Source organism: Antennarius striatus, chromosome 20, assembly GCF_040054535.1.
Source record: "Antennarius striatus isolate MH-2024 chromosome 20, ASM4005453v1, whole genome shotgun sequence".
NCBI lineage: Eukaryota > Metazoa > Chordata > Actinopteri > Lophiiformes > Antennariidae > Antennarius > Antennarius striatus.
Window position 1 is genome coordinate 11869006 of NC_090795.1, and position 24432 is coordinate 11893437.

Here is a 24432-nt window from a genome sequence, read left to right on the forward strand (position 1 = left end):
ACGACAACCTAAGAGGCTCTTCAGGCAGCAAAGAGTGCGTGTTAGGTTTGAACAAATCTGAATCAAACAGTTGATATTGTAAACTCTACCATGGTTGCAGCCACTTACATTAGAGCCAAAGAGTGAATCAAGAATAACACAAAGTGAGATTGAATAACAGAACAAAAATATGTTAGTTGTAATGAGGAAGAGACTTCGGCTGAGCTTGAAATGGAGCAATGCTGTCATTACATTGCCACCGTGCAGCGTGGCTAATGATGACTAACATTCTTTAACACGTTATCATGCAAACCTGAACAAATAACACATACACATCTGTACACAACAAACACAGAAGAAGAAGACAAATGCCATGTTCTGAAGAATTTAAATGTGTACCTTTCTAACCTCCATGCACCATTACTAAATGTCACAGCTGTAATGTCATTAGTGGTTCTAATTTATTTCAGATGCAATGTGCGTTTGTGGCTCATTAGGGGGAAGTTCATGGAGGTGGGGAGGGTCCGTAAGTCTTTTGTAAGGGCTCTGTCTGATCAAAAATATAACTCAGAACCACCAAACCCGCATTGGAGCCAAAATGGCTCAATATAATCAATGCAACAAGAGACAATACTGTAATCATTGAAATCCATGTAATAACTAGATTATAACAGCAAAGAGGGACGTAGGCTTGTTTCATAATGAGAGGATGGGGTATCGGGCAACTGATGGAGATAAAGAGGGATGAAAATTAATAGAGAATGAAACAACATGTGAGTGATAATAATTTCTTTTGCTTAAAACCAGCTGCTACATAAAGAACTAATTAAGACCATCCTTTTTTGGGTCACACAGATGCAAGAAAGACACCACACTCAACATGTCAATGACACATTGCCAAGCAACCAACTAGGAAGGCGTGCACTGGAAGAGAGAGTGAGTCCATAACAAACCACCATTCCCCGTGCTGTTCATGCTCACACCTTCGGTCAGAGGGTCGCGTCGCGCTACTTACGGTGTTCTCAGAAACGTCGGTTTCAGCAGCAACCCCAGGCCCCACCTCATCATAGTGGGTCTCGGTGTGCTCAGAAGGGATTGTGCCGTACTCATCATATGCCCCGTAATCATACAACCTGCCGTCAACCTCGCCCAAGTCGTACTCCTTAAGGTCATAGTCCTTCAAGTCATACACATCTGCACCAGTGTCCAAGTTGTCCGCTTTTTCTGGGACAACGGTGGGCTCCGGAGCAATGGGAATGGTCTCGGTGACATACACACCAAAAACATCCTCCTCCACAGCCTTTCATGGGTTATCCAAGCAAATAATGAGGAGGTTATGAGCAAAGAAAGAAGCATTTTAGTTCAGCAATTGAGGCAAATATTTTCATTTAAAATGTTACTAAAGCAGAACATTATTTCAGCATAATATGCAGAAAACATTTGATGATGGTAGTGGTAACAGTTTATTTATTCCAAGTATAATATCCTGAAATTAGCTTGGAGGAACTATTATTATAAATAGAAGTATTGTGTGACTGTAATGTTAATATAAATGGCAAAATTATTCACGGAAGATAAATTTATTGCAAATTAATTCACTGAAGCCAAGAAGGGCGCACATCTGAAAATAAAAATGGAACTAACTTTTTATGTTTTAATTATGTACCTGAATTATAAATACTACAAAAACCTGGTGTTAAATGCTTTCAAATAATAAAAAAACAGTACAGCTATAATACATGGTAATAAATAAAGTGCTACCATAAGGAGCGAATACAATCACTAACTGTTAACTATACATTTCCAGACAGAATAGATTTTATCCCAGTCTTTTCTGTCTCATCATACCACCAGGTATGATTCAGACGGTAAAGAAAGTCTGGAGTAGATGTCTGAAATGACTATAGTAATAACATTGGATTGGAAAAGCTGTGCAAAAATACAAAGTGCATCAAAATATGTATAATATATATAAGACATACCGTATATTAATTATCTACTTATCTACTTTGTGTGCACTTTGTATTTGGCAGATTTTTTATAACAACAATCATTCGGTTTTATTTTAAATTCCATCAGTGCACTTGAGCTACAGTGAGCAATAGATTGGATGCAACAACACTGTTTAAAATTGTATCCATTGTGTCAAACACTATGGCAGACCATACTCTCTCATAGCTGGCCGTGAGGAGATTGGAGCTGCAGTTTAGATCATAGTTCTAACAATTATTAGAACAAGTGATCCAAACCAAGCTCAAAAGGTGATGGACAGAACATATATCGTTTAAGAGACATGTCAAAAGTTTTTGCCAATGGGTAATAAAAGTATACCCAATATCAGGAGACGTAATGCAGCTCATGGTTAAAGAGCACATGCTGCTTAACTAAAGGTTGTGTATGTTCCGTGTTAAAAAAGGGCACGTCTGCAGGATGAATACCCTTTTTGAATCATATTTTTGTCATGCTATTAATCATTATTACCACACTATCAAGTAAAGCTGTAAACGTAAGCATACTGCAGACCGTCCATGTAGCCTCATGCATTAAAGTCAGACCACTTCCGTGTGTCACATAAACAAAGATCTGAATTAGGTTTCAGTATTAAATCAAATAGGTTCAGTTTCAGTTTCCATGTCTATCATCTCTGCCACACACCAGATCTCTGTAAGCCAAATGACACAACCATTCGTCTGAATGCTTGTGTCTTTGTCTTTTCATACCATGTACTTCCTCGGGTAAAATCCTCTCAGCTCACATTTCTCAAAAGACCAAACACTGGATTTAAAAAGTGGTTGAGAATAAAGATGAACATTACCTCATTGGGTCCGCTCGTGGCAAAGGGAGACTGAGTTTGAGAATCATCTATAGTGCCGTAGTCAATGTCTGTATTGTAATCTCCTTCTACAATGTTTGGCTGAGTCATGTTGAAAAAAGGAAAGAAATATAAAGCAAGGGTTAACACAAAGGCTCAGACCAGAAGTTATTTTCTAGGGGTCCTTTCAAGCTGGCCACAGACTCTGCTACATCTACAAAGAAAAGGTTAGGGAACTCTAAGTCCACCATCATAGATTTTCCTCTCAAGGCAAGAAGATCTTGATGGGATGTGGTCTTCTATTTACAGGATCGTTTACCCTAAAATTGCCTCTTGGTCGCGCTGGCGCTGTGGCCTGGTAGCCAGGCATCTGTCGCTTCTTCTTAGTGGCAAACTTTTTAGCTGGTGATTTTTTGGAAACCAAGAAGTTTAAGGGCTTGGCCTTAGTTTTAATGAGCGACTTTCTGCTCCTCTTCTTTTTCATGGAGACACTACGTTTCTTTCTCTGGAAGAAGTGGCGGCGACAAAGAACACCAAGACAAACATGGAACATTCAGAAGAGGAAATGATTTAAAGGCACAATTCGCAACAGTTGTACAGAATCTTTTCCAACCCGACGATCAAACGTTATATGCTCCATTTCCAATGTTTTTACAGTAGCTGATTCCTGTAGATCAAAATGTTGACCACATGCACCAATGACAAGAGCTAGAGATCTTTGGGAAGAAAAGTTGCTGCACAAAAATGGTGAATTGGGCCTTTCATGTGAGAGTTTAGGACACATTTACAGGTAAGTATTTAATTTGGACAGATGCAAAAACAAAACAAAGGATTTGCCTTTCAGCAAAACTTTAGAGCTATTGCAGCAGTACAATAGCTGCAGCAACTGGATTGCCTCCCCTTTCATTGGATAATATATAATGAAAAATGTTGCATTATGCACACAATAGTTTTAAAGACATGCTGGAATGCAAAATACACTCAAAGCAGATGGCATTTTTACAGTCAGAGTTGACAGCAGCCTTGTAAAACAGACACAAGGAGGGCTGGCACACTGAGTGTGTTTACGTGCACACACAAAACCTCCTAGGTCATAATCAGAGTAGGCTGAACCAGGTCAGGATATCCAGATTATTACTCACTGGGGCAAAACAGCACTTCTGCCTGGTAGAATCAGAGAAACACCTCATCAAAATATTATAATGAAGCTGATTACTCCCATTTACTTGGGTATTGGTGTGCACATAAAGACAACATCGAGACACACAGACAGAGCACAGGAGTGGTGGATCACTGACAGATATTACAGGAATCACATCTGTTCTCTGTTTCCTTTTTCCATTTACCTGTGGTTCAGAATAGTCATCAGTTGGAACGATGTCTGTGTCTCCCTCAGAGTAATCATAGATCTGGGAGTAATCCAAATCATCAGTAGTGTACTGGGGAGCGACAGAGAGACGGAGAGTGGGACACAGAGGAGAAAAAGTAGGATGGAGAGATCTCAGTGTTGATATTAGCAACAAGGATGCACAGCACACTTTCAGTAAGAATTTCATAATTTCCCATTGATGAAGAATTAGATCAATATTTATGCATTGTAATATGAATGTACAATAATGATAAGATCAATAAGATGTTTCTGTATTCCATGTGCATTTCTGCAGCCATGAGTGCTTGTATAATATGAGCCTATTATTATCACACATGGAACTATAAATGTTACAGGACACAGGGTATTGCTAAAGATACTTTTTTTTTTTAAAAATCATGTAAAATATGTATTAATATATTAATATTCAAGTAAAAATGAAAATTTCATCTTTAAGCAATAAATACCAAATGTTGCTAATTATGTTGCATGTAATGACCTTCATGTACAGTATTTGACAAATTGGTAGATAAATGCTGAATCTAGCCATGTGGGTTTTATCAGACAAAAACAGAAGCAGATGGACTCATAAAACAAAGAAAAGCAACAAAGAAACCTTCAGCAAAAATCCCAGCTGCGTCTCAGGGATATTGTGATGGAACATTCTTACTGCCAGTATGTAAATTTCATGCTTTGGGCGCTCTAACTCTGGCTGGAATAAAGGTGTCTCCTTTAAAAGGACATCCTCTTTTAAACTGTCTTAGTTCTAGAGGAGTGTCATATTAGGGTGTCAAAAATGAAACTATGCAATGCAATAATATCCGGAAGAAGATCAAGGAAATTGTAGTCGTAAATCTTTATCACTTTATGCTCAATTTTTGACAAAATAATACTAATGTTTTACAGATCATGGCTATAGCATTTTGGCATTTTTTTCCTATTTAAACTCATCAAGCTGGATTTCTACAGTCAAGCTAGTGCTAATTGAAAGTTCAAGATGATTCACCATGCTTCTCACATGGTGAATCATCTTGAACTTTTAATCACTAATGAGAAAATTCAAGTTCATTGGTTTCAATTAAGTTCGATCTCTGAGAGAAGTTTAATTACATATCAATACATGTATATCTGCATTAATTTCTATTGATATTCCTATTGCCATTTGTACTAAAAAACCACCATGTTCATATTATTAGTGGTAAATTTTACAGTGGTTATGGTATATAGAGATCACAGGTCAGCAAACCTCCGCTGAATTCCATATGGTTTAACACAGTCTAACATCTCTGTCACACAGCAGGTATTTAACAGCTGATTGGGCGCCCCTGTTTTATCCCTGGCTGGTGTGTGAATTATTTCTGATGATGTTAAAATTGCACCTGTGTTTTGTCATGAAAAGTTTTTAAAAGGCTCGCCTTTTCTATTTTTAGGCATTAACAATAACACTTCATTAACATAATTGAAAACATTTAATTGTTTTTGAGCAGCCACTACAGCTGTGGAGTGTCTGCCTCCAAACTGTGACTAATCAGGGCGCTTGGCTGGGTCTCCCACCCCTCATCCCTGGATGACTGACCTCTTCCTCTGGCTCCTGGGCCTGCAGGGAATCAGTGTGGGGCGTGTCACACTCTGGATTGTAATGTTCACAGTAGTCATATGCTGCTTTGGGATCAGCCACGATCAGAAGTTGTTGGATGTCACCCTGGAAAAAAACCACACAAACTGGATTCAGCTCACTATCGTCATACAAGAATAAAAAAGAAGATAAAAGTCACTATTTCCGAGGCTTGATGGAATCTAATCAACAGCAATGCATGTCAGGGCTAGAATGATGGTCATGTCACATCTTGCTCATCCACTCACACATGCTGGGTGTAGTGGTGTAAATGCAAATCTTAAATTGCAGATGGGTTCACTTAGGTTCTCAAACACTTACAGAGTCTGGCAGACTAAATACACTCCCCCCTATGCGTATGATTAAACAGTCAGACACTCACCCCACAGCGCACAAGCTCACATGGCACAGGGAGGAAACTAAGTTCAGACGCTGGGAAAATTATTATTATCAGCAACAGGGTTTACCTCAGGAAATCAAATAAACATGTATCATCAAAGCAACACCTGGCATGGCCGAGTGTGTACACCAGTAGTCAGTACAGCATGGGATGACTTCAGTGAACCTCCACTCAACACGGATTTTTGAAGGAATTATGCATGATTTTACAAGACTTTTAATTCTTTTTCCAAAACATTTATTAGGATTTTTTTTAATTTGAATATAAATTTTAATGACGTTTACTCTTTGAAATTCACTGTATGAGCATGTTATGTTGTAGTTTTAGTTCAAACGTAATACAACTATGACCAGTGTGTAACATTGCTGTAAGTCTTCACTGTTGAATTTGTTGAAATGCATTGAATGTGTTAAAATTTTTATCAAAATGTATTTAAATGTATACATTGTAACACAAAAATAAAAATATCACTGACCACAAGTCAAGCTTCTCATCAAGATCAACTTTTAATTGTAAGACTAGTCCCACCAAAGCATGGTGTTCCACAAGGTGTCTGGTACAAGGAGAATAATGACAGAAAAAAAGGAAAAAAGGAAAACAATCAAAAATAGCTCACAGGGGTGAGAATGAAGATGAGGCATGGCAGCATCACTGACGCCATAGTGTTTGACATCATTCCACTGCTGTCTTGTCTGGCTGACAGCTCAACAATCAGAGTTCTGCAACTCTCTGCAGGTGAACTGATTGGTGAAAGCATTGGGATTTTTCTTTCCATAATTGCTTGACTTTCTGTAGGGTGGTTGGTGAGTCTTTATACACATTGGAAAAGACAGTTGTTGAGGAGATTCTTAGAAGGCAGATGAAGCGGCACCTGTCTGGCTTTGGTTTTGGCAGGCAAACAAAATGTGATACCTGAATCCAGAGCCAAAGTCCTGCTGCACTCATGTCAGCAGGATGTCGAGGAGCAGAAGAGATGATTGGCTGTGAAATGCAGGAAAAACGAAGCAGGCTGGGACTTGTCAGGAGAATGTGTGTATCCTCCCTGTGTTAAAACTGGAGCTATGGATCCTTAACATTTACCTCCATATAAACAGCCATGTGCTAAGGCTTGTCCTTTGGGAAAACAAGCAGCGCCACTTCAAACTTTCACTGCGTAACCATTCATCATCATGTCAGTACACAAGCTTTACTTCTACAGTCCACAGATTCCTCTCAGGGCTCTTCTCAGTGGGCTGAATGATTCTTTGACTTGATGTCTCCCACTGTTTGGATGCAACTCTGACAATGTGAACCTCGTTTAATCAGAAGCAAGCTGCAGCACATGCACATCAAATATCAAACAGCTCCTGTTCCTGTCTTGCTCAACCAGGTACAACATCCATAGGGGTTTTGGCAAATGCATCTGATCACCAAACACTTGATCTTATCTAACCACTGTAGAGCCTGGTGTACGCTGAAAATATCTGAAACGCTTTTTGCATTTTCAACTTCTGCACATGCTTCAATCAGAACAGCAATTACCGAAAAAAGAGGCAGAGTGGAATCTTGATATGATCATATTAAGACAGAAATGTACACCAATGAGATAACATTAAAATCTGGTTTGAATTGAATTAGGTCATGTTAGCCAAACTTTTCCTCACTCTCACTCCTTTGGAACTGTAATGACAAAGTTTTAACCCTGAATGGCAACGACCACCAAACCAACAACCAGGGCATCAAGTCACTTTTAAATCTTAAATCTTAACCACAACTGGTTAGCTTGGGTTAGCATTAAGGCTGGAAACTGAAAGAAACAAGTGTGACATTCTGCTTGAGGTCCACCATACCTCAAAAGGTCACTAATATTTCGATCTATCTTGAGTCATTAAATTAAGTCACCATAAACAATCAGTCATTCATTTTTTCTAACCACTTCATCCGCTTGCGCCTGTCGGGATAACTGGTGCCTATCCCAGCTGTCTTGGGACGTGAGGCGGGGGAAACTCCAGGCGCGACGCCAGTCACCATAAACAGTTACATTTCATTACGAGCAGGCATGGGTAGAGACAACCTAGCTGCCAAGTCTGTAACCATCCCACTTGAGGGCTGTGTTTCTGAGTCAAGATGACATGCAATACCACATGTGTCACTCTAAGACCAAAAGTGAATCCTTGAACCCAACCTAGAGTCAGCTTTAATTTGTCAAAGTCTGAGAGCCACCCGTCTGCACTCAAACAGATTGTGGAGACACGGTGCCTGACACCGAGCCCAAATCAGCACAACTGGGAAGGTTTTGACTGTTTTATGGAAGGACAGGAGCTACAAGATGTAAAAAAGAACATGTCATCAGATAACATCTTCACTCTTGCAAGAGGATGTGGGATTTACAGTATGAATCATTTTTTGATAGAAATGTCACTCTTATGGGCAGAGTTCCTCCTTAAATTGTGCAAAAGAAAGTACAAAAGATAATAAACTGGTGTCAGGTAAGGATGGGAACACCATAAGGGATGGAAAGACATACAGAAGGGGATTTTGAGAGAGCAGCTGGGATATTAAAAGATGTTTTGTGCTGGCAAACACCTGGGGAGAGTCATGCTGACGTTACAAGCCTGTCTTCCACCGTAGACTGCTGTGATAAAAGACCCTGGCAACTTGGAGGTATGCCAGAGCTCAGGAATACACCTCTCCTGACTGCAGCAGAGCAGAGGGCAGCCGAGAAACCAAGTCTACACAGCTGCATGTTACTTACTACTTTGTTAAAGGTGAATGAGAGAGAGACATAGAGCAGGAGCAGTGAGGGCTCAAGATAAACTTTTGTATCCTTGAATAAATTTCTTCTCGCTATATCCGCTGTTTTGCTGTGCATTCTTGGCACTGGTCAACAAAGGAAGAGTTTATGAGTTTATTCAAGTTTTTGAGTCTATCATTTGAAAAACATTAAAGTGCATGACAATTTTCAGAACCAGGGGACGGCACACACCGATAAAGAATGAAGTAATAAAAAAAAACCTCCAGTCATATGAGTGCAATGTGTGTGCATGAAGGGATATGTGTATTTAGCTTTCTGCAAGATTCTTCAAGATTTCTATAATCTGAGTTTAAGAGTGAGTTACCTACTCATGCAGAGCTCTGTGATGTAAACACAGACAGAGAAATGATAGTGACAGCACAGAAACCCTTCCCTGTAAAGCACTGCAATGCACTGTGGTATATAAATACACATAAAGGGGCCATAGGTTAAAGCAGTGCACAGTGGTTGATACCCTGAACTGAGGAGTATCATCAGCATAAAGCAATGTTTTGTTTGGTTAATTCACTCATTTATTTGATTTCTATTAAAACTGCACAAGATGTTGTGATTAGAGGGTGACAGAAGGGTATCATATCAAAGCACAAGTAGTCATCACCTCTGGTACTTTGACATACCTCTGCCCAGGGCAAAATACCTTTCCTCCAAGCATAGCTAACCATAATTAGTCTACCCCTTGCAATCATTAGACACCCCCCCCCCCAAAGTCTTTAATACAGTGTCCCAGAAAAGACACAAAGAAAAGCTGAGCATTGCTTCCATAACAGAGAAATGGAGGACAGCTGTCCAAACTGACACAAGAAAAACACAGAAAAATGTGATGTGTGGCTTTTCTCATCTTATAATGATCCAATTATACAAAAACCATTTGATGAATAAATTCAGAGGACTCTGCTAATTAATGCGTCTTTGACTATTAAGGCTAAATGACTCACTAAGTACTATCATAAGGCAATAAAAAGCTAGTTTGTAAGATGAAGATGACGTGGCATCCAGAACAACTCAGCTCCATCTACTCTACAGTGAGAATTATTGGGCCTTGGTAACTGAAAAATACACAGAATAGGCAAGTAATGTCAGCCAGACATGAATACACAGTCTCATGGCTTTGGTAAGGAATGGAGGCCTCAAGGTGGGTAGGGTGGAGATGGAGAAAGAGGTGGTGAGCAGGGAAGAATATGCAGTGAAGGGAGGAGATGAGGAAATAAGGAATAAGGAAAGCCTGATGGGCCAGTGAAAGACCCCCATTCATTCAGACCAGGTCCCTTAGCGACAGTGATCGCCTCCAACCTGAGGCAGGTATGGTATGAATAGAGGTTTATGAAAAATGCAGGTCAGCTTGCAAAAGCACATGCTGAGCCTGATCTTTTTTCTTTTTTTTTCACCCAAGGAAAATATTTTGTTATTAGTAAATTTATAAGTAGATCTACCTCACAACTGGTTAAGCAGGTTAACTAAGCTGTAATTATCTGATATAAACTACAGTTTAATTAAATCTAAGTAAAATAACAGTTGGTATGTCAAAGAGTTTGTATTTTCATTACATTCTGAATATACTGTAGTTTGTATGCAAATTGCATATATTTCTTCAATCTCTTATATCCCAGCATGCATCAGAGTAGGGACAGAGAACAGACAAGAGACCTGTTCCAAAAATCACACAGAGAAGACCCTGTTAACCTACTTCCTATTTTCGGCCATTCCACAGGCCGACGCCTGAGTGGACACTCTGTTTCATAAACGGTGGATTTAATGTCCTCTCATAAATCTAATCTAAACTAAAAGCAAATATGTTTATGAAAAATTGTACCACAACAAGGTGCTAGGTCTTTTGTACTGAATAATATGAAACAGTAATCGTGGTCCATATCCAATCAGATGTCAGCAACACCCACACCACAAACTGATATGTAGATTGAAATTTAAAAGACTCTAAGTTAAACATTAAGAGGATAAAACAATCCTAATGTAGAAATTTTCCTTATAAAACATAACCAATATTTCTTCCAATAGTAATCTGACAAATAATCAAACTAATAATGTTTATTTAACTCTTCATCATTGAACAACTGTACCAAATAAACCAAATGACCTGAGTGTAACACGCAGAGGAAACAGTTCAAGAGAAGAAAAATCAAAGATATGACAACCAGCAACAAACAAAAAGGCCCCAAAACATGCATCCCTGTGAGGATGACAAGGTACATACTTATACTCACTCATCTCTAGACTAGAGTAGCGGTATCACACATTCAAACATGGTATCACAAACATTCCTCATCATTCCTTCAGCTCATTAACAAACCAGCGCTTCAGTGGCATTTAATGACCTTCTACAGACGAAGGTAACATGAATTCCAGACACCAGTCATAACACAGCATAAAGCCAAAAGGTGTAAATTTGCATAAGTTAATTTTATCTAGTACAGCACTTCATATTGTGTTTTGGTTCTGTGAATAAACTTATGTCTAAATACACCACGTTTTGCCTCTGGCATGGGGTATGTAGGACAGAAACTCTGCCAGGGCAGCAATTTCCTGGAGCCGCATCATGATCTAGATCTAATCTCAAAATGTAATCGTATCTTTCCCATTCTAAGAGAAACTTTTAAACAGAATTTTGTTGAAATCTATTAAAATATTTTGATACATTCTGCAAAAAACAATATACAAGCTGTCAGGGAAGAAAAAAATGACCTCCTTTGTAGAAGAGCTAATGCATAATAGTCTCCAGCTGTTCCTCTGTAAGCAATGCGTCAGGATTTTTAATTCTCTAGGAGTCACATCACACCTCACAGCATGGAAATGATGTGTGGTACACAAGCACTCTCTTGAGCCATCTTTACATGATCATAACTTTTTTCCCCCCACTAATATGCTTTATTCATTTAAACTAACGATGATCAAACCATCAGAAAAACAATCAATCTAAGAGGACATTTTAACAAGACATGGTTGTTTTTTACCTAAACATGTGAGGTTCCTGTGGCACTTAGTGTCTCTAATTACAAGGTAAGGAGAAGCTTTAACAAAGGATCAGAGGAGGCTGAAAGGATACAAAAAAAAAATGTATTCACATACACACACGTGTAAGGATGATGAGCATTGCCTGGCTGAGGTTAACCACAAAATATCACAAAGTACAGTCACCACGTGAGGTGCATTTAGGTAGACCTGATGAACCTCAGCTAAATCACATTTATAAGCCTTAGCTTCTGCTATTATGACTTCTTATGTATAAGTTAACAAGACAGTACGAGCAACAGTAGATATAATGTAGGGAAAAATCACACACCAGCGCATCACAATCACATTGTTTAACAGTTAAACATAAGATAAGCTAAAAACTGCCAAAGCTCTTCTACATTGTGATATAAAACACATGAATGCAAACCTGCTCATGCATCAAAACAACAGAATATCTCCACCCCGGACAGGATTTCTGTCATCTCCATTTTTTTTTTTTTACTACGTTGTTACATCTAATGGCTCCAAGCCTAATTTAATACAACTAAAACTAACACTCACTTGGAGAAATTACTTCAGGCATTTAGAATCTGGAAAATCATTGATGATTACTGATCAGTATTCTGATCAGTACACTAATATTTACCCTAGCACATGCACCAATACGTCATTTAAGCAACTGAATTACTAGTTCAAGTCTTTACCTGGAAAACCTCTTCATCCAGGAGTCTGGTGCCGAACACAGTGATGCCTTCGGTGCTGATGGATGCCCGATCGCTCCTGAGGAGAGGTTTGGTGATGTTCTTCTTGCAGTCTAAGATGATGGTGACCGTCTTCTTCTCCACACTGATGGCCACGCGGTGCCACCTGGATAAGGACACAGCGAGGACAGGTGAATAATTAAAAATGTTTTCATCAAAATTTATAAATAATAGATTTATAAAACAAGAAAAGATTGCAAAAATCGATACGTTATGAGGAAAGTGAACACTGAACATTTTGTGGAATATATTTGTTTATAGTCCTTCTAATAAGAAAAATAGCATAACACAATCCAATTTTAAACATTTAAACATACCGAAAATACAAAGACACTCCTTGGGATTCATTATAGAAATAAAAGGCCCAAATAAAAACAAGGAGATCTCAGTTTTCCTTTCTTTGTTTTGATGGTCAACACCCTTATATGCGGAGGGTTAACCGAGGTCACACGTGAGTCTGACACCTCCCTCGCCACTGGTCCATTTAGCTACTGCACTTAAGGGCTATTGCATACCAGGCAGTGGTGGACCACATTCTTGCCCCCACACTCTGGCCCTGTTTAACACGGGATTACACTCATTAAACTCAAAACTTAATCCTCCTTCTGGGTTACTCGGCATGACAGACATGGTGAACATTGTGGAAAGTGAGTGTCGGCATCCAGGAAGGCCTGCCCTGGCAGCGCAGGAGACACACAGTCATAACATTGTTTTGAGGTGGAAGATGAGAACCAGCACGACTGTCATAGTTCAAGATGGTAATGTAAGAAATATAGGAAGCAAAACTTCTATCATCATGTCAGTATGTGACAATTTAACACAACATAATGTTTGATTCTTATTGGAACGCACATTTGCTGGCATGCAGTGGAGATTAGGATGAAAATAATGTTCCAAACTAGCTGGGTTTAGGGGTACATTAAGGAGGATTACTTTCATGGCTGAAAAGCAAAGTTGACTTCAATAGCTTTAAACGTGTCAAACTTTTGAGGCGTATTATAATTAGAACATAAGCAGTAACAAGGTGTAGGAAAAAGCTAACATATCAAAAGCTCTCATTATGTAAAGCAGGAAGTATAAAATATCAGAGATCCTCCCATTCAGAGGATAATACTCTTCTTCACATAATAAATAATCAGCGAGCTTCTCTTTTCGAACTCGGTGTGTGCTTCTTGGTGAGGATGAATACATCCACAGGAATCACAGACTACACACAGCCTGAGCTTTAGGGAGTGGAGATTTAGACGAGGCCTGCAGTTGGAATGCATTCAGATCGAGAAGAGTTAAAAATCTTCTACAGGGAACACTGCTTCTTAGACAACAGGTCACAAAAACCACAAACCGGACAAAACAACCCTGCAAGACCAAAACAAAGCTGGCTTTGTTGCAACTTGCACATGAGGCTAGAGTTATTGCTGACATGAGACTCTTGAAGGATTTTAAAAGCCTCCTGTCATGATAAATGTGTACACAATAGCTCTCACTAAGAAAGTGTCTGTCATAAAAATGTTTTTTGTGACTTCTTCAAAATCCTCAGAAAACACATTATCATAAACATGTCCCAAAAAAGCAAAATTAAAATAATATTTCAAACAATACAGTCTGTCTACATTGTGTCTTGTTATTTATTCCCACCACACACTGGTTCATTCCAGGTAAACTGAAGCTCTCGGTGGGAAAGGTGGGATTTCTGAACCTGGGCCCAGATAATCAGGTTCATGTGAAGAGGTTAGGAGAGCTGTTTCTGGTTGGGTGAGGTAATCCAAAGGGGTAAAGAGGAAGTTTTGGTGACCCCTTTACTCCTCCTTCAACCCCCGCCTCTCTAAAATAACAGAGCCGGTGAGTTCATGGATGAGGTCAGATTGCCCACAGCAGTCCCTGCTGTGTCCTAATAATCCAGTGTCTCCCTGTCTCTGACCTGTCTCTGCGCCCAAAGACCCCCGATGAGCTGAATAATCCTGTCATAAGTTTTCTTGTTTTCATAAAGTAGAATCACAAGAAATGAATGCTCATCTTATCTTCACCATAGATTAATAATGAATAGACCAATAACATAAAAAAAGCCAGTGTGATAAATATAGCCTGGCTGGTACTGTCTGACCTTGGCTCATTCATTTGAACCCAGACTCTTAGTCACCTTCAACAACTTAACTCTCCGCATGCCACACAATCCATTATTTTTCCAAGCCAGCTTGAGTCTGAGGGTGCATGGGTGTGTTTGAGTGTGTTATATGAAGTGAATGGATCTTTCAGGACATACTTTCCATCTGCAAGGTTGACAGTACGAAACAGAGGGTAATCTTCCGGTGCTGGCTTGCCGGTTTGATCCTCATACAAGAAGACAGGTGAGCGTCCCACTTCCACACCCAGCTGCTGGACACCCTGTTCATTGTAAATGGACAGCAGGAAAGACTGGAGGCCAGACTTTGGGCGCACTGTGGTCAGGATGGAGAAGTCCTCAGGAAAAACACCACCTACACAACCAAAAGGTGAACATGGTCACATGGTTAACGTCATTGTCATGACAGAGGACAGGAAAGTTCATAATATTTTTTTAATATATATTATGATTACTACCCTTGCACTTCAGTGCAACAAGGCCTCAACTTCCATTTTTAAACTATAATCCATTGCTACTTGAATAGTTTTAAATTCTTTTCAATCAAATTACAGTATACATAAAAGATACAACGATGTATATCGACATAATGAAATAACCCAAATTTCACAGAGTAAAAAACAATAATCTTCTCAAAGGCTGAAAGGAGGTAAAAGTAGCAAAATGACACTTACCAGGGAATAACTGCCTGGTGGGGGCGCTGCTCTGGATCTTATTGGCAACTCTATAAGCTGAGTCTGGCTTTGAAGCTTTTCGGTTTGTGCAAAATCCTGATGTTTTCCTCACTCCTTCAGGGTAATTTTGAAATTCTAATACTTTTAGCACGTCCACTGGTTCTGCTGATTGGGAGAGCAGATAAAATAATGGTGAGATCACAGTACTGGTCATCATCTACAACAGTCAATCAACACATGAATGATGGATGACAAGCATGGACAAACGTCTGTGGCATCTTATTTTCGATTGGTTACAGTTAACATAGTCTGTGTAACACTCAACAGAAGTGTTCATTAGAACCCTTCCATAATAGTGCAGAAGATTCACTGTCATCAAAAGGGCACCATGACATTTACGACAGCCTCACTGAAACACCACACCTTTTCTTTGACTTATATATGCTTTTGAAGGGCAAATTCTTCAAAATATGGTCAGAAAACCAAAAATGTGTGACCAGAAAGCCACCAGATTAACCATCAGCAGATACTTCAATATCTTATTGATAAATATTTCACTGTATAGATAGATTTCATTAGTTTGGATATCCATAGAGCCACTGGTTTAACAGACCAAAACGTCAAATTTCAGAGTCACCAATGGCAATAATGCTTAACTTGATTTGGCACAGCAATGGAGAGTGGTGGAAACCAACTGGACAATAAGGGATACAGCTTAGAGGTTATTCACAGAGGTTCTGTATATACTGGCACCCAATGATGACCTCACCTAGTTTCACTTTGTCTGCTATGAATATAAAATTAAAGAAGCAGGACAGGACCGCTGGACATTAACATGTCATGGATCATCTCCTGCCAAAACTAACCTCATGCAACTACTGTGAAATGTTTTAGCTCACAGAAAACTAAAAAGGGTGAGAAAAAATAACCTGAAAACAGGTGTAAGGTGTATTGTGAGCAAAAAAGGAAGCAGTCAAAACCCCAAAATCCTCCAGAGGCAGGTTTATGTATTTGGGCACTCATCTATTACTGGGGATTTCAGTCAAGAGTCTAAATTTAAACTTCAAAGTGACAATGAAGGGAAAATATTCTTGATGTGTTTGTATTATTACACTATGACTAGACCTAAACTGTACTGAAAGGATAAAATCAACAAAACCTAAAGTTGAATCATGACACCAAGCAAGCAAATGGTGTCTAAAGACTAAAAAAAATGATTCAGGTGAGATTTAGTTCATGATTTAGTTTATAACATCTACAGTATGTTGCTTAGTAATCAGACTAGTGACTCTAATGACATGAAATATTATCCGATTCATTCAAACTGGACCTTTAACTAACACTGAATAATAATCACTCAGTAAAACACTCATGAAATAACACATCTCTAAAGATTCCAGCTAGGAGACACCGTCATGAGGAAGTCTCTCTCCTTGACAGTCAAAGAGCAGACTGAACAATGGGCCGACGGAGATCTAGTTCTATAATTCCTGGATTGGTTTACCTCAATAAGGACCACTCTCTGCAGTATAATGGGCTTTACACATAAAAGGGCCTGTGTGGATCAATTTTACCCCTCAGAAAGCATTATTATACAGTCATTTATTCATCTTCTTGTCTACAGTCGCTTATCTGAATCTGTTTCAGAGGTTACACTGGACCCCATCCTTGCTGACTATGGGCAAGAGGCAGGCACCCTGGACAGGTTGCCAGTTCATCACAAGGTCACACAGAAAGACAAACCCTCACTCATGCTCACATTCCTACCTACAGACAATTTAGAGTGATTACTTGACCTAAGTTGTATTTTTTTGCAGGTGGAAGAAAGCCAGCAAACCCAGAGAGAACCCACACAGACACAGAGTACATGCAATCACCAAAATGGAAAGTCTCATGTGGAACCAAACTAAGGACCTTCTTTCTGTGAAGCAGCAACACGACCCACTGCACCACCATGCTTGGCAGCATTATAATTACGCCTCTTTATGAAAAAACCTTCTCAATATAAACTATAATAGCTATGGAAATATGATGGTAGAGACTTAAATGCTGCAGCATAATGACTCTTTGTTATTTGGGTAATTTAGTTGCCATATGTTTTACTATGTTGGGTCCAGTGACAGAATAAATTTGTACAAAATGCAACATAATAACCTAAATTTCTTTAACAAAATCCATACCCAACAATTTGCTTTAATGGTTTGATGGACATATACAAAATGGACACTGCAGCTTTAGAGAGGAGAGATTTCCTAAAAGAGGCAGAAGCAAGGCTGACACAAATAGAGAAACACTGGCAATCAGTTACTGTTGGGTAAATAAGGATTTCAAGATGCCACAAAGTCTTGACTGGCACCTCTAAAGCCACTGTTTGGTTTGGCATGAAGAGGTCAAATCACACAGGAAGTTTATTCAGCTAACTGATCCAAAAAATCTGCTGTCACTCACTGCTTTCTGGTTATCTTCCAGCTTTGTTTAGTTTGATTAATTGTGTTGTTTAGGGACAGCCATTATTTTAACAACTGAAAACATTACAAAAATGGTGCAAACAGTTCATCAGACAGTCTGTGCTGAATCTAAGGATCACTGATTTTGGCTTTGTTGTTTATAATGGAAGGTAAGCAACAGAAGATATTGAGTGAAATAGTTAACATGTCTGAAACACTGTATAATGCTGAATATACATTCAAGGGTTTGGATATCATTTGGTGTCTTCCTGCCTATGCACCTTATACAGCATCTGCAATGGATCAGATGCACCTCACTGTGATAGCAAAGACAGATGGTCAATGGCACGAAACACTGAACTGTATACAATCCAAGAATGCAAAAAGTCTGAATGAAAAAAACCAAAAAAATATACAAGCTTTACTCTCACAAAAGCTGCCTGAACTCTGTGATCTGAAATCACAGGGAGATTCAACATGGATCATGATCAAATAACTAGTCAGCACTTAAAAAATGTATGTCTTATATATGAATTTCATGCTGGATTATTGTGGGTGTCCTCAGTGTCAGCAGACTGTCCCCCAATAAAATTCACTGACCTGTTTCAACAGGATGTAAAGGAGAGATAATGCATAATTATACAAAAACATCAGGAGAAAAGGAAAGCTCAGAGCAATATCAGCAAACCGCCCGTAGGAATTCCATCACAGAGGACAACTCTGCCCTTTTTCTAGCTTGGGAGGATGAGGATGAACCACCTACTTATTTTGGACGTTGAACTGAGGACCTCATTGTGAGTTCCTGCAGAGTTGTTTTAAGTTCAAACTTTGCGACTCATATGTTCCAGATGTGGCATTTTGGCCAGGCAACGACCTTCGCAGACAGGTGCCAAGAAAACGTCAATACTGACCAATCCATTAAGGTGGTCAAATGAGTGTGCACAAGTTTTAAAAGAGTGCGTCTGATGAACTGGTGTGACTTTGCCCTTGGCAACTGAGCAAACAGACCAAAAAGCTCCAGGTAGAAGGTGACATGGTTGGGACTGACTTTCTTTAATTTGGAACCAAGACAAACAAAAACACTAAAATCACACCAGACAGCTTCTACGGCTCATATTTTGAACCCTCTTTATGCAAGTCACAGAAAAAAACATAGGATGAGAAGGGAGGGTGATGACTGCACTACCCTAAGAAGTAGATATTATCTATTTCATGTTCGCAGGTGTTCCAGAAGATAACATGACACCATTCTTTGGACACAAGCCATAAAGGTCTGACTCAGCTCATCCTCTTCTGCATAACATGAAAGCCTTGAACACACTGACATTATAAACTGGTCCTGTCCCATTATGTCATCTGCAGTCCTTACATCTTTACAGTGAGGTGAAATTGGTCAGTAAACGGAGGAGGGCCTTTTCACCTGCAGCTCCCTGAGACTCTAATAATATCTTCAGCCAGAATTTCTCTCTCTATATATCCCCCCCCTCCCCTCCTCCCCGTCTTCCTCACTCCTTCCTTAAAATTCTACCACGCTGCCGGCTAAAACAAGACAGCTTTATGCTGGTGTCATACCAGAGAAACTTCACTGAGACCTACCCAGATTTTTTTTCCCTTTGCTCTTCCCCTTCCACATTTCCTTATTACTTCTACTGTTTGCTTCCACAACATGAATATCGGCACAGTTTATTATATAGTGCAATGCCTATTTTTATCCAAATGGATCATGTAATTTAAAAAAGAGATTTCTTATAAGCTATAATGATCATGCAGTTTTGTGGATTATGTCAATAAGTTAATAAATTTCAACTGTGTGGCGTCAAGAGGTGGCGTCAAAAAAAGCTTGCCACCAAATGATCCAGCTATAGGTGACAGCAGATTAGCTGATGTTCCTGTTGAGCACATTAGGGAGAGGGTTCTGAAAATACTAGCTTTGTTTGCTGGAATGCACATCTGAGCCTGTGCCCCGGGGGCTGAGAAAACGTGTCTGTACACTGCTAGATGGAGAAGGCACCCTGCAGAAACAGCTTTGACTGAATGAGACAGTGGAACATCGAGCCTGCAGCAGAATATTTTAGTTCTAAAAAAAAAAAAAAAGCTTGGAATCTTCAATCTGAAATATATTCTAGTCAAGTAACTTCTGAGCGACTAGGCTTTAATCTTAGCAGAAAACAACAGGCAAGAATGAACTTAAAGAAAGCAAATGAGGGGAAAAGTGGCATAATCTGATTTGTGAGGCTAAAGTAAAATAGCACTGACACTACATTAATAAACATCACATGATTTCTTACGTTAATATCATTAATAGAAAGGATTTCTCATCCTTTGGTCCAAAAAGCCTTTTTAAGACTCAAAGCAAGTTGAATTTCCATTTTGGAAAATTGCCGTTATGATACATGTTGTGTCCAAAAACCTTGTATTCACCAGTAAATCTCTAGAGCTACCTCGAATGGGTCAAAGTGTGAGGCCTGTGTAATTCTGAACCCTGTGACTTGTGGCTATTATGGCTGCAGGCTAGTCCAGTATGCAGGCCAGCTCTTTGAAGGCTCTGAAATCATAGGGAAGTGCAACAAGCACCATCATCAAATAACTCCTCAGTACTTAGAGGGGAAGCATTCCCACCGCTCACACAACACAGCCTTGTCCTGCATTTGACTAGACGTCTGAGTGCAAGATCGAGGGGATGCGGTGGGCACCAGGGAGGTTGCACAAGCCAGGTTTTGGGCTTCAGTGTGGAGCAGGGCAGTGTGGAGAAAGGGTGAGCCTCCCTGTCCACTGAGCCCCCTGCAGACCAGCAGAGAACCCTGCACTCTTATTTGACAGGTCTGAGATTCATTGAGGCCTTTGTAGACTACAGGTTGGTAATACAGTACATATATGATCACACTAACACGTTAAGTGACAAAACATCCAAAATGATATGTCAAATATTCATTTTGCCACCTAACCTAGAGAGTCTTTCCAGGTCTCATGGTAGATAGACATCTACATCTTCTATATGCCTTCTTTATAACAACCAAGTCAATCTCAAAACATTACAGCACCAGTTAATACAACAAAACTCGACACCCCATCAGCCTGAGAAGAAATGCAAGATTTTCATTGAGGGTCATCGGTTGTTTAGAACTCCCAACCATTTGTTAGTAGTGTTATTAAAAAAACCGATGTGACAACTGTCCAGTGTCCCCTGGCCGAGGAAATTCACCCTGCTATCCGCGTCAACATCCACCCTGAGGACCCCACGCTCCACACAAACACCTGTTTTTCAACCCAAATAAATATTAATAGACTTGGAATTCTGATGCGATGTGGTGATCTCTGTGAGCGCATACCAGCAGTGTAGGATGAAATAAATTTGGAGAAGCATTTCATCCTCGGGGTGGACGCTCTCCATTCATGCGTAAAAGTAACTCGCGGGAAATTTTGTGTTCATGAACTTTTTTTTTTTTTTCCAAAAAAAAAAAATCACCTCAAGTCATTTACCCCTGAGAACACGTGGTGTCTAAAGAAAAAACTCTAATCATCTAACACAATGAACAGGGTACAGGTTTACTGCCACTAAACTGTGTTTGGTGGTTTCCACATTGTGCGTAATCGGACATAGATTTCGATTTTAACGTGATAAAACTCGTATACCGTTAATTCAACTGCGCAGAAAACACGGCGCCGCCGTGTCCAGGTGAATGTGTTAATCCACCAATCTCCATCACCAGTTAACCGAATTTTCCCAGCGGGTCGTGTCTCCGTTCCTTCTCAGTCAGATAAAAGTTTTTCTACAGACCTTTGGTCCCTAATAATCTTACCTGCTCTGACACTCGTAGCCTCTAGAACCAGGATTAAAGTGATGAATGCTGTTACAGTGGAATCCATAAACCACCTTTTCGTTTTCCACCTTGTGGACCACCTTTGCATCTCCATGATTGAGCGCCCACAAGTGAATAAAACTTTTGGGCGACTTCAGGTGTTTCTTTTTTTTAATGACGTCCCTTCCACAATCCCAAAATGATGACGGTAACTGTCCTACAGAAAAGCCATGAGGAGTTTAGCCTCTTCTTTCAGCTACACCGAGGCCCCCGATCCTCCTCCCCAGTGCCCAGCCTTCACAGTGAAGGTAGTCGGGCTTTAACCAAAACGCACAAAGTGCAGTCGATACACTTGGTGCGTTCACGGACAAGAGGGCTGGGCAAGCTCCACGAACCGGAGCTACGATTGCAGGGAAGTGACAGGAGAACCAGCCCCCGATTAGCAAATCACGGGGCTTGAAAGTCTCCTTCGTGTCCTCCCATTAGTTCTGTGAAGAAACCAAAGTCTTTATCGAGTGCGCCTGAGGAAAGAAGAGAAGCAAGTTTAATGACGATCTCAGAATAATGAAATGTAAGAAACGTATATGTAGAGCTGTTTATTACTATTTAGTATCCCGACTTGACAGCAACACCTGAGATCAGTTTTAATTAGCTGCAAGAAAACAACAATTTTGTATGAAGTGTTAACGTATAGCATCGCGTTCTATTAATGAACTCCAAAAAAATAATGAAAAAATCTCCTTAAAAATTAATTTATTCATGAATGAATGAATTTTGAAGAAATTAAACAATTATCAGTAATACAACAACAGAATAAAAAAACATGCAAATGCCATGTGGCTGGGCATGAGAAATTCGTGCAATATGTCACTGTACAGGTGGTTGAGAGTTAAGGCTCACAAACAGAATAAATTTAATGAACATTAACTGGACAAAAGTGAGATAATTTTAATTTTGGAAGTCTTAAAATGAAAGGAATCAAAATATGAAGCAAAAGATCTTTTGAAAGAAAGCTTTTGTCATATACTTTCAGAGATGTGCAGAATGTCATTGTGAACCGAAGCCTTTTGAGTTCTCTTTGGCTTATTTCCCACAGGAACTGCATGCATATCAGTGACATATTATGTGAAAACGTTAGATATTTTGACTATCTAACGGTCAACCACGTGATACAATTTCCAAACCCTTATTTTTATAAGCACAAGACAGTCTATAGGACAACCAGCATCTGTCATGACTCTAGTGAGGGCATGGATCCTGACCAAATTCACTGTTATCCAATTCTTCCTTCTTAACCAAACATAACCACACATAACACTTAACTTATTCTACACAAACAAGATCAGATGCTCCACCCTGAAGCCCAGTGCCACTAAACAGAACCAGTTCTAAATGTCTGCCTGAGTTTCATCTTCCATTTCAGTCTCTCATGGTTGAATAAGCTGGGGGCAGTCATTCACGGAGTGTGGTTCAGTATCTCCCATGGGTTCCTGTGGAGGTCTGAGCAGTCTAGAGTAAAGTTAGAAAAAACATTTCTTCACTTTATGGTTTATAAGAAATTATTACAGTGAAATCAATGAAGGAGTGCATCTCAGTGCTTTGTCACTGAGATGCACTAGGAAGTTTTTCTCTATTTTCAGTTATCTTCCAGGCACCAATCGAAAGAATAATTCGTACAATAGAGCTTTGCTTTATGCAGTCACTTGTTACAGCCTCCATTGGGTACTGCAGTTAAAAAGTTGCTGCAGTGGCAGATGGCAGCCTCAGGGATAGAAAAGTGTGCTTATGATTTAAAATTTGATGGTTTGATATCCTGTCTGATGGGGAAAATCTGGACAATGAGGAAAGTCACATTCCCATGTCATTCTGAAATGCTGCCAGGAAACTCACCACAAAACAAACCACAACTTCTGTGTGAGAGGTTCACTGGACCAGAAGTCCAATACTGTAGTATCACATACAGTACAAGGAAGATTTTGGAATGTAATCTTTTCCCAAATAGACAAAGTACTAATTTACTCGAGTATATAAAGTAATGGAGCAACTGTTCCTACCATGTAATTCCAAATAGAAAGAAAGCTTAAATGGATACGTGGAAAGTTTCAGTTTAAAGGAGACTTTAAGACAAATGAACATAATTTTATTTCATTTGAAATATTTCAGTCTTTTCAGAACTTCAGCATTGTGATAATTAAACAGGTTTTACTCACTTACTGTACGATACCGTTGTCGCGCAACTGAGCAAAAGAACATTTTTAACCAGAAAATGCAAAACAAACTATAACGGACTATAATAAAACTATAATCCCTTTCTTTGTGAACAAAAATCAATGTGTGTCATGAGGAATAAATCACATAGATAGATATAATAAAAGGTAGAAGCAGGTAATGTGTTGGATGAGGTAATGTGCAAACTCAATCATGATATCGGCAAATTATATGTTGAGATGTCGATGTAATATCATTTACACCTTGCAATAAATACTCAGGTTGTGATCCTTCAGCAGGATCTAAAATAGGTGTAGAGAGACAAAACTGGGAGGACAATGACATTTTTTAAAGAAAAGGAGGCTGTGAAAAGATCCCAAATCTAACCTCTATGTGCATTTCTACATGTTTACTGTATAAATGTTAAAATAAGAAAAGTTTGTCTATTTTCTCTGAGTTTAACCCAACATGATATCAAAATAAAAAG

At 39.4% G+C, this 24432-nt stretch overlaps 1 protein-coding gene across 5 annotated transcripts in view; it reads right to left on the minus strand.

The window, feature by feature from the left end:
- Positions 1–22092, minus strand: part of col11a1a (collagen, type XI, alpha 1a) — a 74672-nt gene extending 52580 nt beyond the window's left edge. The window contains exons 1-8 of one of the 5 annotated variants that reach the window (XM_068343698.1): positions 21738–22092; positions 15491–15652; positions 14958–15171; positions 12641–12803; positions 5737–5862; positions 4138–4230; positions 2795–2893; positions 995–1279 (exon numbers count right to left, since the gene is read on the minus strand). In XM_068343698.1, coding sequence (XP_068199799.1) covers positions 995–1279; positions 2795–2893; positions 4138–4230; positions 5737–5862; positions 12641–12803; positions 14958–15171; positions 15491–15652; positions 21738–21852 — 1257 coding nt within the window. In that variant the 5' untranslated portion in view covers positions 21853–22092. Of the gene's footprint in view, positions 1–994; positions 1280–2794; positions 2894–3110; positions 3297–4137; positions 4231–5736; positions 5863–12640; positions 12804–14957; positions 15172–15490; positions 15656–21737 lie in introns of all 5 variants that reach the window. The other 4 variants (XM_068343697.1, XM_068343700.1, XM_068343701.1 and 1 more) reach the window with 4 other exon arrangements.
- Positions 22093–24432: the final 2340 nt, after the last annotated feature.